Source organism: Buteo buteo, chromosome 22 (assembly GCF_964188355.1).
Source record: "Buteo buteo chromosome 22, bButBut1.hap1.1, whole genome shotgun sequence".
Taxonomy (NCBI): Eukaryota; Metazoa; Chordata; class Aves; order Accipitriformes; family Accipitridae; genus Buteo; species Buteo buteo.
In genome coordinates, this window is record NC_134192.1 from 25,112,156 (window position 1) to 25,129,089 (window position 16,934).

Sequence of the window (16,934 nt, forward strand, 5' to 3'; positions counted from 1 at the left end):
CAGATGCGTGACTTCAGAATTCTTGGAGAGTCAATGTTCACCCAATGTGGTACCTATATAAGGGTGCTCAGCACAACACAGGTTGGCAGGCTACTGCAGATAGGAACAGCTTTCACCCCTTACCAGCTCCAAAACCCCCTTATTAATTAGAGAAAAAAAGCTGATTGTTTAATTCAAGTGGCGAACATAACATCAAACCAATTGTCCTTGGGGTTTTGGCTCCTTCATTACATGATACTTATCTCAAATCTCCTTTCAGCTGTAATTAGAAAAATAAGCAGCAAAACATAAAAATGTCAAGTTAAAGTGCAGCTTTGTAAATCAATTAAAAACGTTGATCTTTTAAGTAATGTACTTTGGATGATCTACTGTACGAGCAATTAAGACAGGCTGTTCTGTAAAAAAGGAGGAGAAAGGAGTGATAAAAATAAAAGAAAGCAACAGGAAAACAGGGCTGCAGTGCAGTGTGACATCCTTTGGCCATCGTCTGCTCGGGTGACACACCAGCCAGAGCATCGAGCCTCCCCTCTCCCAGCCCTCCAGAAGTCGCAGGCAGCAGAGGCAGCACCACGATCCGGCAGACCCCGACACTCTCCTCTTGAACCCCTGGCAAGCCAATCCCCCGGGACAGGTATGGCACTGCTTTCCCTGGGAGCTGCACTGGGGTTTTGCTCTCAACAAGCAGCACAGAAGGAGAGGCGTGCAGAACGCTGCTCCCGCATTTCCAAACAATGTTGTTAATTTGGGAAGGAGGCACTGGGGCTGACTCCACCTGAGGCAGAAACCATGTCTCATGGTTGTGCTTAGCACTGGACCTTTCAAGACAGAGTGCTGCTAGGAAGAAAAAGCTCCCTGGCTTAAAAGAAGAAATAAAAACCAAACTGTATCTTCCAAAGATAAATAATCAGTGCCCATCAGGTCCTGTGCGTAACTGGAACCAAACCCACACTGTGTAAAACACACACACGGTTTGGTTTAAATGTTACATTTTTCTTCTTAAAAATGAATTATGTAGTACTGAAAGATATTGAGTGAAGTAAGAAGAGAGCAAGCAACCAACCATGCTGGCTGTGAGACTGCAGCCGTAAACCAAAGCCCTCCGTGTCAGAGAGCAGTGAAGGTGGATAACTGCTCTTATCACAGAAGCCTTACATTTGTGCTTTCCCGGAGCAGTTGTTCCACAGATCACTAAAATACTGATGTTGCTAGATGAAGAAAAGCTTCAGAGGTAGAGTAGCTTATATTCAGTCACCTGTGCAAAAACCCTTTTTTGTGGCAGCTCCTACTCAGCAGCTACTGGGAACAAAAACAGAAATTAAAAAAAATAGAAATTAAAGACATCTGCTATGATTTTATTCTAGGATGAGCTAAGCTAGGCAGAAGTCTGCACTGAACTTCTCCAAACCAAGGTGGGATGAACCCCAGCATGTGTGACTAAAACCAGGTGGTTTACCGGCGTGGCTGCCAGCAGGGACAATAGCACTGGGGAAGCCTCGAAATGCAGCTGCTGGCACAGCACCGCCTGAGTCATACCCGCAGTGTGCCTGCAATTCGGCTTGGGGTTAATTGAGAAAATACCGTACGTATTTGAAACACAGCTTAAAGGACATAATTATATGGCATCACGATCAAATGTTTGCCAGCGCAGGAATCCCTAGGGAGCACACTGTACAGCAGTTATACAAGTGACACACATTAAGCAACTTAACCTGCCCACTCTCCTGCCAGGCGTTCCTGAAGCTGGTGAAGGAGCGCTCTTGGGCTCCAGCACTTATTTTCCATGAGTGCTGGACCCGGGGAAGTTCTGGGGACCTGGAAAAAAACTGCTTTTGCACTAGCAATGACAGAAATCCTGCCAGCCCCAGGCACTGCACGCTGATTTCAGCTGCAGGTGAAATGACGGAGAAGCTGAAACAGGACTTGACTTACATCCTGTTCTTTCAATTTTTTATTAACATCAACATGTGGCTTGTCAAAACCAGATCTTGTCAAGCTATCAATCTTTTCTGGCATGATAATTTTAGTTGGTAATCATAATAGTACTGGTCTAGCAGACATGTTTAAGAGATCTGAGTCAGTCTGGCCCACAAAAGTTAAAAAACCTCAAACAACATAAAATTAGATGGTACTGCTGAATTATTTTAAATCATCCATCTCAAAAGTAATTATAAATGTTGAAACAACGTCAGACAGGTTTATTTCTTATGAGGGTTGTTCATGGCCCTTTGCTAGTGAACGTCTACATTCATTCCAAAAAGAAAATCAACTGTCTACTAAAAAAGTCTGTATGACAATGCATAAATGGGAAAACCCTAACAAACATTAAGGACTGAGTACATTTCACTGTAAGTAGATATATAGAGCAACTGAAAAAGTGAGCCATGTTCAATGAATGTCTAACTCCATCCTCACCAGCCTGAACTCGCACCAAAAGCTGATGGACAAACACAGAGGCCTGAGCTGGCAGGATAGTTCAGTGGACACAGGACTAACAGGATCCTGTGGCATGTGAAGGAGGAAAACACTGGCTGGGAGAGCATCCTACCACCACCTTTAAGCACTGATGCTGCTGACCCTAGGAAACTGTTATTAGACATTCACCATACAAGGGAGGTGTCCACAGACTGCAGAAACCATAAGAATCGTAAAGACTAGAAACACACCTTGGAGTAAGGAAGTAAAGAATTTTACCTAGGTGGCTATGCAGAAGGCTAGAGGGTTATTAAGTCACAGTCAACAAATACCCACAGCAGGGACAGAAATTCAATAAAAGTTTTTTTTCAATCTAGCAAGAAAAGCCGTAACAAAGATCCAGTTGCTGGAAATCATGAACAAACAAGATGAAAAATAAGGTACATCTATCACAACACTGAACATAACTAACTACTGCAACTGCATGGCAAAAAATGTGTTAAGATTCTCCATTGCTGGAAATGCTTACATCGATATCAAACGCTTTTATAAGACATGAACTCTATTTTAACCACAGAAACTGGACCTGAATTAGGACTAAATACAGGTATGCCTCAAGCCTTGGGCGTTCACAGGCTACTGGCAGTTACTACACTAGTCTTCTAGCCCTGCCATCAATTAAATGAACTGAATTTTACATGTTTGGGAAGTTTTGCCGCAAAACAGGATGCACACAGAGCGCAGCCACTTGGCTGAAGGTGCACGGCAGATGTCCCATAGCACAGGCGGGCTGCCAGCTCCAGCCGAGGGCAGAGGCGCTTGGTTCTCACAACGGGAACAGCCTATGGGACCTCACATGCCATGACTAAAACGCACTGGCAGCAAACAAACAGGAGGTGCCTTAAATCCAGAGCTCTGCAGTTCAGCAGGAGTTGTGCTGGCTGAGTGATGTGCAGGGTCCCGACTGGAGCAGGACAGAAGGGTAAGGATGCCCATGTGTGCACGGGGGCTGGCAGGATCCCTGCAGCCGTGCAGGCACCTGTGCTTGCAGTAGGAATTGGTGCTGTGGGAGAAGGACAGTGCACCAGCAGAACTGAGCACATGAAACCGGCATTATCACTTTTTTTTTTCTTTTTTTTTTTTCTTTTCTTTCCTCTCTCTTTGGCTTTACAGTGTTGATCAGGAGAGAAGATTCTGTTTAATGGATTTCAGCTTGCAGGTCAGAGTGATCTCAATCGATAATGAAGTCCTACAACATATTGCCATTCTGTGCCAAAGCAGACTCCTAAATAAGGTATTCAGTGTGTCACCTCCTCCTCCCATTAAACATACTGAGAGCTGCAGGTCTGCTGGTCACAGGCGGCTCTATTATACCCTACAAATGACTGGTAATTAACAAGCAGTTAAAAACAACTGTTTGGAGCTTGGAAGCATTTCCAAATGCTCTGCCTCTCTACTGTGGGAGAAATAACTGTGGACAAACTCATAGCGTGCATGTTTTTAACAATTGCCTTTAAACCGACACTCAAAACAAATGTAAAACAGACCAGGCAGAACAGGTCAGGGTGACCCAAAGAGCTTAAGAAAAAAAAGGCGGGGGGGGACACAACTATCAGTATTAGCATTAATTTTGTCAGTGTGTCCTGCAGAAGAAGGTTACACTGATGTATGTCTTCTCTTGCTTAAGGAAACTTCACCAGAAAAAAGCACTTAAAAATAAGAGCATGCTTGTTTTGGATGGCATTATGAAGCCCTTCTGCTGACTGTGGATCAGGGAGCTGGGTTTGGCTTCTCATCCCTGTTCCCCAGCTTGGGAGCCCAGCAATCCATGGGCAGGATGACGGCGGTGGCCAGGTCACGACCCCCCCAGGCGGACAAGGGAAGGGTCCCAGAGGAGTCTCCCTGCTTCCCTGGGAAGCCACGGCTACGAACAGCCACCAGCGGCCATGAAAATGACCGTCCTCAGGACAAGAAGGCATGCGGGCACACACAGCGCCGGGCCAGGCTCCTCTGCCCTCGCTCCCTCCCAGTGGGGCTGGATGACTGGGGCTGGGGGCAGAACTGGTGAAGCAGATACTGGGGAACTGAGATGGAGATAGCTGTCTGGTAACTTCCGCAAGCAAACTGCCTGCTTGGTCACATCAGGTAGATTGGGCACCTCCCTGGTGCTCCGAAATCATGGTGTGCCTTTGCACATGCCCATACGCATCGCTGCCAAAGCACTGCAGCAGCAGCAGCCTGCCGTTCGCCGACAGTTCGCCTGCGACGGAGGGGGAGCGTAAGTGAAGAGCGGTCAGAGCCAGCTCATGGGACTGATGTTGCGAGGTTTTAGGACCGCATTACCTTTTGGGACGTTTGTTTTTTCTGCTTGCTACCAGGAGGAAAGGAGCGAGCTGCACGTCTCTCCATCCCCCTGCCAGAGCTGTGTCCCCACCACTCAGATTTACTACCTGCTGCTGCAAAAGCAGAGGGGAGAGGCTGACTGCTGCCCTGCCGACTGGACATGTTTGTTGGTACCTGAGCTGTAATGACTGTTCTGGGGACAAATAAAATTAAAACCACTGCTCCTTGATGAGCAATAAAGCAGAACCATTTTGGTAGCAAGTTCTTCAACACAACATTCCAGCAGCCCAGCAGCTCTGGGAGGCTCTGCCCGTCCCAGCAATGATGGAAGTATTTAAACTCAAATGTTGGCACATCTAACTAGCCAGAGCTCCCCCACTTCCCTCTGCACTGTGCCTGATGCTGCCAGTGCCTTTCCTTTCCGTATCACCCGTGACTCCCCTCCGCTTCACTGCCAGGGGCCTTTTCATCATGGGTCAGGTCCATCAGCCCCATTTTTCAGGGTATTTTCTTCCTCACTCTCATGTCAAATGAATTCAAAGATAAGCCACCCAGTGATGTACATTGTAGCTCTAGATTTTGAGCACAAAACCTCAGACTTTGGATACAGGCACTCTGTCATATTTTGGCAGAGCTACAGGTTTTGGAACAGAGACAAACTGTAACGAGGATCTTTACCAGTGATACAGGAGCAACTTTCATTCAGCAAAGAAAAATACTGGGGCTGTAATTTGTAAAGAAAAATGCCCCTTTCTGCCTGGGAAATATCATATTAAAATGGGAGTGCTCTGTTCAAAGAGGCTTTGGTGTGAGTGAGAATCCAGCTAACCTGGCTGTTTGCATTCTTTCAGATTAACAAGATTTTAAATTAAGGAAAGGAATATTTCATGAAACTCAAACAAAAGTTTAACGAAATTCACAGTTTTGGTATTAGAAACCTGCAAGTGTTTCCTGAAGCTCATTACGCTCCATCAGCCTCATTTTTTCAGCCATTTACTGACTAGAAATACACCAAGTACATTTGTTATCTGCAGGACTAGCCCGGCTGTCCCAGCCCATCGCAAGGACCCAGGGCACATTATCCAGACAGTACCTCCGAGAGTCATCCCAGCTTCGTAGCACTTCCGCAGGCGGCAGGACGGGCAGTTTTTCCTTCTGAACTTGTCAATGGTGCAGTCATTCCGGCTGGCACAGAGGTATTTCTGTTTACCTACAAACATCAGAGGAAACAGCAGATGGGTGGTGGGTACTGATCAGACCAGGTTTACAAGGAGAAATGGACTCACACTTTCTCAGTATCACCAGGGTCACTGACATCATGAGAGGAGAGAGGAGAGGAGAGAGGACAGAGAGAAGAGGGGAGAGGAGGGAGAGAAGAGGACCGTATCAGTGCTGGTTTCCCAGTTCAACCCCCAGCAGAAGATTTATGTTGGAAGTTGGTATCTTTTGGGAAAACAGCACAGTTCTTCCTCTGCTGCTACAGGAGTGGTTCATCACCAGATATCACACTTTGTACGAGAGCTGGCTACCCGAAACACAGACACTGGTCAGTGCTGTTTTGCCATACTTAGCACTCCTTCTCTGCCTGCCCTCCCCACTGCCAGGCAGCACTGCTCCTCTTTACAGGCACACGGCAGAGGTTTTCAGACCAAGATGTCCAAGGAGGAAAATCACTCTGCACTGTGCAGCACAGCAGAGGTAGTCAATAAACAGCAGTTAAAAAGTAATGAAATATGGATTATTTGGTTCTCATTCTTTAAATGGCATATATCTATTGCTTGACTTTTTGCTCTGATGAGCTGTTTTTCTCCCAGAACATCTTCAAAATGCAGCCTGATCCTCCTGCCACGGCACTTACCCACAGTTTGCTGAATATAGTCCCCAGACAGTGGCCTTCCCTCTACAACCAAAACTCTCTTTACAGTGCTTTTGGGGGCTGACTTATTTTTTGTGCCACCCATTAATGCTAATTGTTGTCTGCAGGTTACAGACACTGGGGTTGGGGAACTGACAGCATGGGGAGCTCTGCCCCATAGGCTCTGCCGCCGTGGGTCTCATTGCCAGGCTGGCACCAGTCACCCTGTCCCCTGGGCTGCACTCACAGCCAGCCAGGAGGAAACTGGGATCAGCAATTCCCTGTAAGGGAGACCCTGTGCAGCACCAGGTTTAGGGGGGCTTGCAGAAAATTCAGAAGTTACTTATTGTCAGACTAACTGGTATCTTGGACTCACCTTTCCACTTGTTCAGAGAGCAGCCCTCAGAGCTCCAGATTTCAGCTTTTTTTTTTTACTGCCTCATTTGCTAGACATGCCAAGAATGAACTATCCTTCCTGACTCATCACTTGTTTTCTTGTCAAGTCTAAACACGTTTACTGAATCAGGATTTATGTGATGTTCTTCATACCATTCCAAACTAAACCAGTCTCAGTAAATAGTAGAGCCGTGCACCTCACAGACCCTGCATAAGTAGCCTACATGGGAAATCAGTCTACATCCAGTTTAACCTTTATTTATCATCCTGCAAGTGTTTGCTTTCTATATTCTTATAGGAAGAGCCCTTTGCAGTCATCAGAGATCCATTAAAAGGACACGGTTGGAATCTAACCACTTAATGTACCGTTTTGACAAGAGATGCACCAATTTCGGCGCACTGATTTAACAACTTCCCACCTCCCATGCACACATCCACAACTTCTGAAGATATTGTAATCAGAAAAAGCAGCACATTTTTAGCAACCCAGTATCATAGACCTCACTGGCACCGTCTGCTGCTTGCCCATTGCCCTTCCCAGCTCCAGAGAGCAGCTTGGTTTCCTGTGCCCTGGGGAGCAAGGAGCCCACAGAAGGTCCCACCGCTCCTTCCCGGCACTGGCCACCAGCAGTGCATGGCTGCAGCTTCACTGGCATGACTGGTTGCCAGCTGCAAAATCCCACCTGCAGCCTCTCATCACAGGCTTGCAGAAAAGTCATTATAAGGCTCAATGTATAATCAACTCCTCCTCACACTGTGTGCGCACAGGGCTACACCAAAGGGTTGCAAAAAATACCATATGTTTGAACTTCTTAGAATCGTCCCCATTAAAAGCTGATCATTACACAACTGCCAGTGCCTTAGCTGTTAAGACTGGAGACATAATGGGGCAAGAGTGCATTACCTGCAGCACATGGTACCTTGCTAAATCCTTTTTACACCGTTCTCATTGGCACCTCTTCTCACCCCCCTCCCCTTGCTCATTACCAGTGTTAAGGACACTTAGAGAAGCCTCAGAAGCATCGATTACATCAAATCCGGGAGAACACAAGCACCATCCTCCCTTTCAACAGTTCATTGAGAAGGGTGAGTAATAAACAACTTCAGCTGAAAGTGGGTTACTTGGAGTTATTTTTGTGCTATGGGAAACGAGTGCTGAGGCCATACTCCCTCCACGCGACCTCTTTACATGCATATATCAAACAAGAATGGACGCCCTACCTTCTCAGGCATGGGCATGGAGAGCTGTAAGGTGATTTTGCTCTCCTTCCCCTCCAGCTGCACTGCAGGATTCCTGTCTTGTGACAATGTCTGACACTGGGATGCTCCAGAGCCAATCAAAACTACCACGAGAATAAAATGGCTGGCCTTGGGACTACCAGGAAGGCTCAAGCCCAGCCCACGGGGCTAACTCAGTCCCTGGCCGAGGCCATCGGGCTGCCATGAGCAGTGCTGCCCCAGGAGCATCCGCAACCCTCCTGCTCTCCCCTCACCCTTTGGCTCCTGCTCTTTCCCTATCTTACCTCCCTAGTCTAAACTACAGCATTTTTGCAACAATAATAGCTCAAAATCTTTAAAAAGGTCAAGCCTCTCCTGTGAATGGCTTTAGCAAGGGAACACGGCACAGTCACTGCCCGAGCCCCCCAAGGACGCTCCAGGGTCAGGCACAGCTCTATCTAAATTGCCCTGCCAAGGGGAGGAACATCCACCAGCCCCAGCCCCCTTATCTCCCCCAAGCTCCGGGCAGCATCCCGATGTGCAGGCTCATCCCCCATCCCACTCTGTCCCCCCAGGCACCCACGGGCACCCACAGGAGGAGAGCAGGGGGATGGGGGAGATCTGGGAACGGGGTTCAAGCCTTGCTCAATGAGGCAGCCGTGCTGGTTCCCATCAGCTCTTCAGCAGCATCCACCACCTCTCGCACTGCTGGGAAGCGACACAGAGAGGGAGCGATCTCCAACCAGCTGAGACCAGGCAGGGTGCCTCAGCACCTGCTGGCCCTCCTGGATCACTGGGCACAAAACAGGCACATTAGAAGGGTCTCTACAACAACTTTACCTCCCTGCTGATGGGCTCTGATGAATGCAAGCTTTTAAGTTGCAGTCAAAAACTCACCTCACAGTCATGGTACAGTGATTTTGCTAAAACAGCAAGGGCCTGCTTCCTGGTTCACAAAATAAACTCTTTGGGGCAGGAACCAATTTTCTGTTAACTGTACATGCATAGTCTGGCACTGTTTATTTTAAGCTGTCAGCCATTAATAAAAAGGGAAACAAATGGTCATGCAATGGCTATTCATGAGTCTACTTTTGCTCAGCATGAGAATAAGCTGCTTGCTCATCTTGTCCTAATTCCAGGGATGGAGAGATTCCCCTTTTAATTACTGGAGAAACTCCGTGCCCTCATCACTGCTATCCCCAGCTGTGGACACGGTTTACAAATAGAACCCATGACCTGGGAGAGGGACCACACTGTGTCACTACCCCAGAGAAGCCAACCGTCCTAAACGCCTGCACTCGTCCCCTCAACCATGAAGAACCATGAGGGCCAGGACGCTCACCGCCCCCAGCATGGACTGACACACCACCGGACCAAGCATCTCTGGTGAATATGCCAGCAATAGCAGCTCCTCTGCTCCGTCTGCACTGGTGTACACCATCCCTTCTCTCCAAGCTGGGAGCATGCACTACTTGACACGGACACAGGCGTATGGAGAAGGTGCCACTGGCTGTAAAAGCCCAGAGAACAAGGAAGGGTGGCTGGGATACAGACAGGTTCCATCTGTCTTAAGTAACTTCTCATATACAGAGACTTGGTTTTAATTTCAGGATAATTTACTGTCTTCATTTAAGAACAAGCTGAGACATTTGCAATCAGCTGTTCTTTACTTAAAGACAAATGCACTGTTTTTTCTTTTATTGAGTTTAACACTGGAATGATTTTTTTTCTCCTTTTCTTCCCTGCAAACAACAGAGATGCTTTCTTGTGTTACTCCAAAGCAGAGGCTCTTGCTTTGCAAACCTGTAAGTACAGGTCTGAACGTTAAAGATACTCTTCCTTTTTTACCCAGCAGTCCTGCTCTTTGCAAAGCCAATCACCCAGACTGTCTTTACAACAGGGATGTTGGCAAGGTGTCAGCCTCAGATAATCACCCACTTGATGACACCGCAGATGTATGCCCAGAGAAGACCCCTCTCCTTCCCTGACAATCCAGATACTGTTTGACATGTATGTAGGCGAGAAGTGAAGTTACAAAGGTACTCAGCACCCCTCTGCTACGTCAAACCAGCACAGGAACCCCAGGACATCAGTCTGTGCAACTGAGGCTCTTGCAGACTGCTGCAGTTCCCCCCTTCAATGCACACCACGAATACACTGCTGTACCACTGCCCCCTTTGCTGGGAACACCCCCCGCCAGCTTGGGCTCCCTCCTGTGCCACCTCACGACAGGTGGAAAGATGCTTCTGTCGTTACCAAGTCCTCCTGCTCATCACCTGGGACTGCAGTGAACATCATGAGCAGAGGGGAAGAGCAGTTCTCTGGTCTTGACTAAAAATAAAGATTTATGGAGAAAGATTAGTTGCTCAATTGAGAGAAATTATTTAACTAAAAGCCTGTTGCCACATGAGTTGTTGTGCCTAGAGTAGCTTTCTCTTCCAGAAAGCAAAGTAATCTATGCAAACGTCTGGAGTAAGATTTACAGTTGTGAATGTGAAAACCCATTAAATGCCTTTTGGAAGAGAGATATATCCTTGCATTTCAGGGCACAAACCAAATTCTCACAGTTGGGGGATAAGGCCAAGCTTTCTGAGAACACAAATCCCCCAGGGTTTCATGTAACCACAAGGTCTCTAGTGCTCTTCTGTAAAAGCTCTGGTCCCCTTCGCTGTCACCAGCTGGGCTATGGCAAGAGCTGAGCCTGCAGGTTTGGTGCTGGGACCGCTCTTAAGTTCCCACTTTATGCCCCCATTAGAAATAATCAAAGAGGGCACAGCTATGAAGCTCTCAGAACCAATACTAAGCCACTATTAATAAACTACCTTTGCAAAGTAATTTTCTTAATAGTCACCTGTATTTACCAGCAGACTAAAGAAAACAAAAGGAAAGCATCCAGCCCCAGTGACACAGCGCAGGCTTCAGCACTGGCTCCAGTTCTTCTTTCCTGGGGCAGTGACTTCAGCAGCCTGCGGCAGCTGGGAAGGCAGTCTGGCTCTGTGGGAAGAGCAAGGGGAAAGCTCTCTGGGGAACCAGAAAGAATGGTCTGCAAGTGAAAACATTAGCTAGCCAGAGAAATGCAAGCATGGAAGTTACAGATGTTGCCAAAATGAGGCTGGCCATCTTGCAAGTGAGGAAGTCCACATCATGGCTGAAGAATCTGCAGGGTGCATTTAGAGCTGGCCTATATATAACCTGGACAACTTGAGAGTGTCTATAAATCAAGACAGCTGACAGAAAGAGATCAGGAAAATATTTATGTCTTTTCTGTTAACTCATCCAGCATCTTTCTGGGAGAACTGGTTGGACTTTAGCTTGCAAAAAAACTCAAATCTGTCAAAGCAGGAGTGATCTGCTCTACTGGAAACCACATGAATACCTCAGCGTATTTCAAAAGGGAAGAGGAATCAATGTCATAACTTTTTTTTTTTTTAAAATCTTTTCCCTTTCTAATCCCTTAGAAGGCACTGTATGTCTATAAAAACTTCTTAAATATCCCTGAAATTACTGCCAGGTAAGTTCATTATTATATTAGGCAAAGAATAGGATAAAAGAAAAACTACATGTCTAGCTATTCTCCATTCCCTCTGAGGTGATCTGTTTGTGCTGCTTTTCAGTTCCCAGTCCATTGCTTCTCCTACCCAACAGAGGCTGCTGGCTTACAACAGTAACATGAAGATAATGGAGGCAGAAGAAAAGGTTTCTTTTCTCATTGGGAAAGCTTTCTGATCTGCTGTTGTAAAAAGTCTCCAGCGGTGACATAAGGTTTTCAGAGATGCATTTGATGGACTTTAAAACATGAGAACACACTGAAATATCAGCTTTCAATATTGCTCCTCCACTTTAAGAAGGAAAGGTCTGGCTGGAAAATGACCAAGTGTTAGGATAGAAATCACCACCTACTGCTACCCTGCATTCAATATTTATAAAGGAGTCTGATCTATTGTCTCTTTCCCAAAATAAAGACTCTATCCATGTACCTCAGGGTAATATAAGATGAAACCTCACACTCAGGCAGGTCCACACACACTGCTGCTGCTCCTCGCTGCAGACGCACTTCGCTCCACAGTCTCATCTAGGGGAAAGGCAAAGGGCTGCTCCTGCCCAATCCTACCGCAATCAAACATTTCTAACCCTCTGCAATACCTTGAGGCTTAAAAACTAAGAAGGGGGCATAAATACCATTTAAATTACTGATGCAACACAATCGGGAGAGGGAACACCACCAAAGCATATGATCAAGAGCAGCGCAAGCAGCCCAGGCTGCCTCCTCTCCCTCAGCAGACATCTTGCAGCCCTCATCCACATGCCCGCTGCCACACCGGACAAAGCCCACCCTGGTGTAAAAGGAGCAGCACTGCTCGGGGACTTGCCAGCTGACAAGGGGTATTTCATCATCAGTTTCTCTGACAGAGAGAGCCAAGACTCCACTTACTATAAATCAACAATAACCTGCTGACTTAAACAAGCATCGCACAAGCCAATCCATTTGGTCTTACACAGAATTGGTGTATAGCAAAGAGACATAACTTTAAATTACTCGCTTTGGAAAAATATGCCAAGCTTATTATCTATTAGTATTATTTGACTGTCTTATTAGAGCAATGGGATGCTGTTGTCCTCTATGGCACAGCCCTGATTCTTCCCTGAACCAGTGCTGTCAAGTTCACTCCTGGCATGCATGATGAATGAGGGAAGACACAACTCTGAAAACATGCAGGATAATGCTAGAATTAATCCAGAAGCAGTGATCTGACAATGGCAGGTGAGCACCCATCAGTTTGGGACCTCTACTTGACAGAGGGGTGATGTAAGGCGCAGGAGGGGAGGGTCACAGCAAGACAAACCAGAGACAGAAGCCTCCATCCCCATCGCTGGTTGCCAGCTGGGAACTGCAGTGCCTCCCTCCCCCAGGGATGCCATGGCCTGTAACACTGACTGCCAACGGTGTGCCGGTGCACCGAATAAATTACGTTAGCACTGAGGAAGAATGATGATTTTTATTGGTTCATCACTCCAGAAAACAAGTCAGATGTGTGATTTATAGGCACATTACGTTACTGGACAGTTAGGCTTCCACAATAGCGACTCTCACTCTGCTGCCAGGGAATCACGACTCTAACTGTAGTTAGAAACCAGACATTGGTGACCCACAGCCCAAGGAAACAGCTGGGCTAGGTCTTTCTACATGCTCATTACCAATGAAAGATGGTGCAAAGACTATGGACATGAAGGAGAAGTTGCTTTCTCAAGGGCTGGGGAGAAGGATCATGGACACCAAGGTCAGAGCATGGCTCTTGATGGACAGACAGTTCTGCCATTTTGCAGGTATTGAGAGAAGTGACGCTCTGAAAGGGATATAAGAGGGGAAAAGCATCCCCTAAATTTGGAGTTCTGGGTCTGAGATCGCAGGAGGGCTGATGGGAACTTACAGCACACTTGGGAATCAACAGGAGAAGGAGGAACTGACTGCTCCTGGGTCTCACTAGTCACTAAGATAATCAGGCATTGAAAAGGATTGTGTTTTGGCAAACTGGTCTGGCTACTTTTTGAGGGCAATCTGTAATGTGGAATGACAAACATAGGATAAAGAAATCAATTTATCCTTGAATTTTCTCCTTTACTATTTTAAGAGACCTTAGAAACCCACCACACTTTGTCCCCACCACTCCTGCCTCAGTTCCCTTGGCTTGGCAGGCTCCCCAAAGCAAGGCTGCTTAACCTCTTTCAACAGGAGGAAAACACACCATGACGCTGCAAATGCCTCCAGCACTTGCATGTTAACGACTTGACTGCTGATGAGAGAACTTGTGTCAGGAGCATTTGACACTCTACTTTGAGGCTACTTTGGTAGAGAAAGCCAATACTTGGAGGTGAGAGTGATGTTCCCTCCTCTCTCTGTATGCATTACCTTCAGCCGCCCGCTTGAAGAAGACTTTGCAGCTACCACAAGTGAGGGCTCCATAGTGGCACCCAGATGCTTCATCTCCACAAATCAGGCAAGTCTTTTGAGGTGGAAAGTAATAGTCAATGGGCAAGACATGTTCATGGCCAGTCTCCAACCTGCAGCATAAAAGAGAAAGAACAAGGGAAAGCGTCAGCAAATGAGGTTAGGATGAGCTATGGGTGAGCGCAGCGGATTGGGGTTTGGGAGAATGTTCATGGCAAAACCCAAAACTTCAGTGATGGGACAAGCCAAACACTGATCAGAAAGGAGGCAAGCAACGACTAAGCCAAACCTCGCTCTGACCACGCAGAAGATCATGCTGGGGTGCCCCTCCTGACACTGCCCCTACGTACAACATGTGACAACGTGTGACAAAGTACAGGCATGGTGACAGCACAGCCTAGAAAGAGAAGACAACTGGGACCGGCTGTTGCAGCTTTCATGTAATTTTGGGTTCAATACTGAGGCTTGTACATCAAAAAAGGACTCTGCATGCTCATTAAGCTACGTGATCCCACTCCATTAAGGTCACTGTTGTCACTTCACTACAGATTAATTTATCCTTTTGATTCTTAATTTAAACAAATTAATTTTTCCTAAGCTACCAAACTCCCTTAAGCTACTCTTTTCTTCTTGCTTTTTTATCTTGCTCGTTTTCTACCTATTCCCTCTTTCAATACCCAGCAGCGGCTGGACTGAACCTTCTTCCAGGATGCCTCTGGTGAAAACATAAAGCATTTGCTGTGAATGTGTCCCAGCAGACTCCTGTTTATACCCATCCCATGACTAAAGGCACTGCCCCTGCGTCTCCCAGTCACATGGAGTACAATGGGATAGAGCCACCAACAGCCCCATGGGCAGAGCACAGCACCGCCAACCACTGAAGGGTGAAAACAAACCTCAGAGCCAAAAATAAAAGTTTCAGGGTCCACCATATAATAACTATGATTAAATGCTGGAAGTGGGTCAGTGTGGATTACAGAACTTCACATTTTCTACTTGCCAGCTCAGTAGTCCAAAAGACCTATTTTGGGTTTTCACTCTGGGTAGCTAAGGATGGGGATGGAAATCAGCTGTTAGCATGGGCAGAGCACGGACTCCAATGAAAACCTGGGGCCATCTTTGACTGTTGCTGCTTTCCCCAACCCCCAGTTTTGACATAACCTCTTCCAAGTTCTGCTGGGGAAGCACAAAGAGCCTCCTGCAGCCCCGGCACAACCCAAGCAGGTGCCAAGGACACCAAGAAGACTGTGGTGATGCGGTGCCGGGGTGCTCAGGAGGCAGAGCTCTACACCTCCACCCCTCCTACCGGTCCCCAGCCAGCACAGCCTGCAGCTCCCATGGTGCTGCAAATGTGGGACCAGGTCCCCACGAGCTGCGACCCTGGGGAAGGACTTCACCCGTCAGTGCCATGCTGCCTGCGTGTGCCAGGCTGACATAGTGCCAACCAGCCGCCTTAACTGTGGCACCAAGACGCTCCGAGAGCCAGCCCTCCTCTCCGACTGCGTATTCATCGTGCTTCCCTCCATCCGCATGCCCAAATCCTTTCCTCTTGGCTAGCACCCATCCTGCCTCCTCCCTCCTGACACACACGCTGCCACGTGCTTGTCTGATCAGATCTATGGAGAAGCTGCTTCTTCAGAAGGCATGGTAGCAGAAGAGGCACTTACCAGAATCACAAGTCAATGCATGTCCAGGCAGTATGGGGAACAATAGCATTTTAAGTTATTTGCTAAGACTCGCTTTTTGTCAAAACACCAGATGAGGCAATTAGCTTCTAACAGTCAGTAGGTCACTGCAACTTTTTGGTCAAAAGGAGATCTGCTTTTGGTTTCTGGTATTGTTTGAATGCTTGCAGGTGAGCTCTTAGAAATCAAATTATATTAAGAGCAAATGTGACAATGCTGGGACTTCTGGAAAAAATCTTTATACTCAGAAAATCCCCATTTGGGACCACAGTATGAATAAACCCAAACTCCACTGAAACAGAAAATAGCCCTGGGAGAGATGGCAGCCGGAACCCATACCATGAATCTTCTGAAAAGTCTTGCAACTTTTAGAAAAAGGGGTCAAACACCAACACAGACCCCAGGGCAAGGGAATGCTGTCCTGCTTCTCAGCCCCTCTGCCCCAAACTGCTGCCCGTGGCCAGCACCTCTCCACGTCCTGCAGGTCCACAGGCAGCTCTGCCCGTCCAGGTACAACACAAGCAAGGGGATGTCTCGCACACCCAAAGAGCATCTGGCAACACTGAGGTTTAATTAAGGAAAGATACACCTGTTGTCTGTGCTAATCACCAGCTTTTCCACTGGAGTTTCCATCTCTGTGGTAAGTTAGAATGTACCGCACCGCTGCCCTGCACTTGCCAGGCTGAGACTGCAGCAGGCACCAGGGCAGGCGGTCCCATGCAGTCCCCCACCTCTCCCATCCCTCTCCCCCATCTCGTTTCACTACTCCCAAAACACAGGGAGAGCCTGCAACCTGCGCGCCCACAAGCAGCAGTCCCAGGGACATCAGGACTTAAAACTACCTATAGTGCAACAGCTTAAAGAGCAATCACTCTTATGGAGAGTTGTGGCAAGGACAACGATGGACTCGCATAGGGGCAGCTGCCTGGTTATCATCTTTTGCTCAGTTATTTTAATTCTGGTAACAGGATTAGCTTCTTTAGTCCAGACTATCCATTCCATTTTGTTTTGCTTCCCAAACTGAGAAGAGAGAGGTTTTAAATGAGAAAAAGTGTTTCCTCAGGGGCCGATGAGAAAC

The 16,934-nt window shown here is 47.3% G+C and overlaps 1 protein-coding gene across 2 annotated transcripts in view; it reads right to left on the reverse strand.

Annotated features, from left to right (window-relative positions):
* AR (androgen receptor) overlaps nt 1-16,934 on the reverse strand; it is a 59,293-nt gene that overhangs the window by 16,586 nt on the left and 25,773 nt on the right. For both annotated transcript variants that reach the window (XM_075054096.1, XM_075054095.1), the window contains exons 2-3: nt 14,133-14,284; nt 5,849-5,965 (exon numbers count right to left, since the gene is read on the reverse strand). In XM_075054096.1, coding sequence (XP_074910197.1) covers nt 5,849-5,965; nt 14,133-14,284 — 269 coding nt within the window. The remainder of the gene's footprint in view (nt 1-5,848; nt 5,966-14,132; nt 14,285-16,934) is intronic.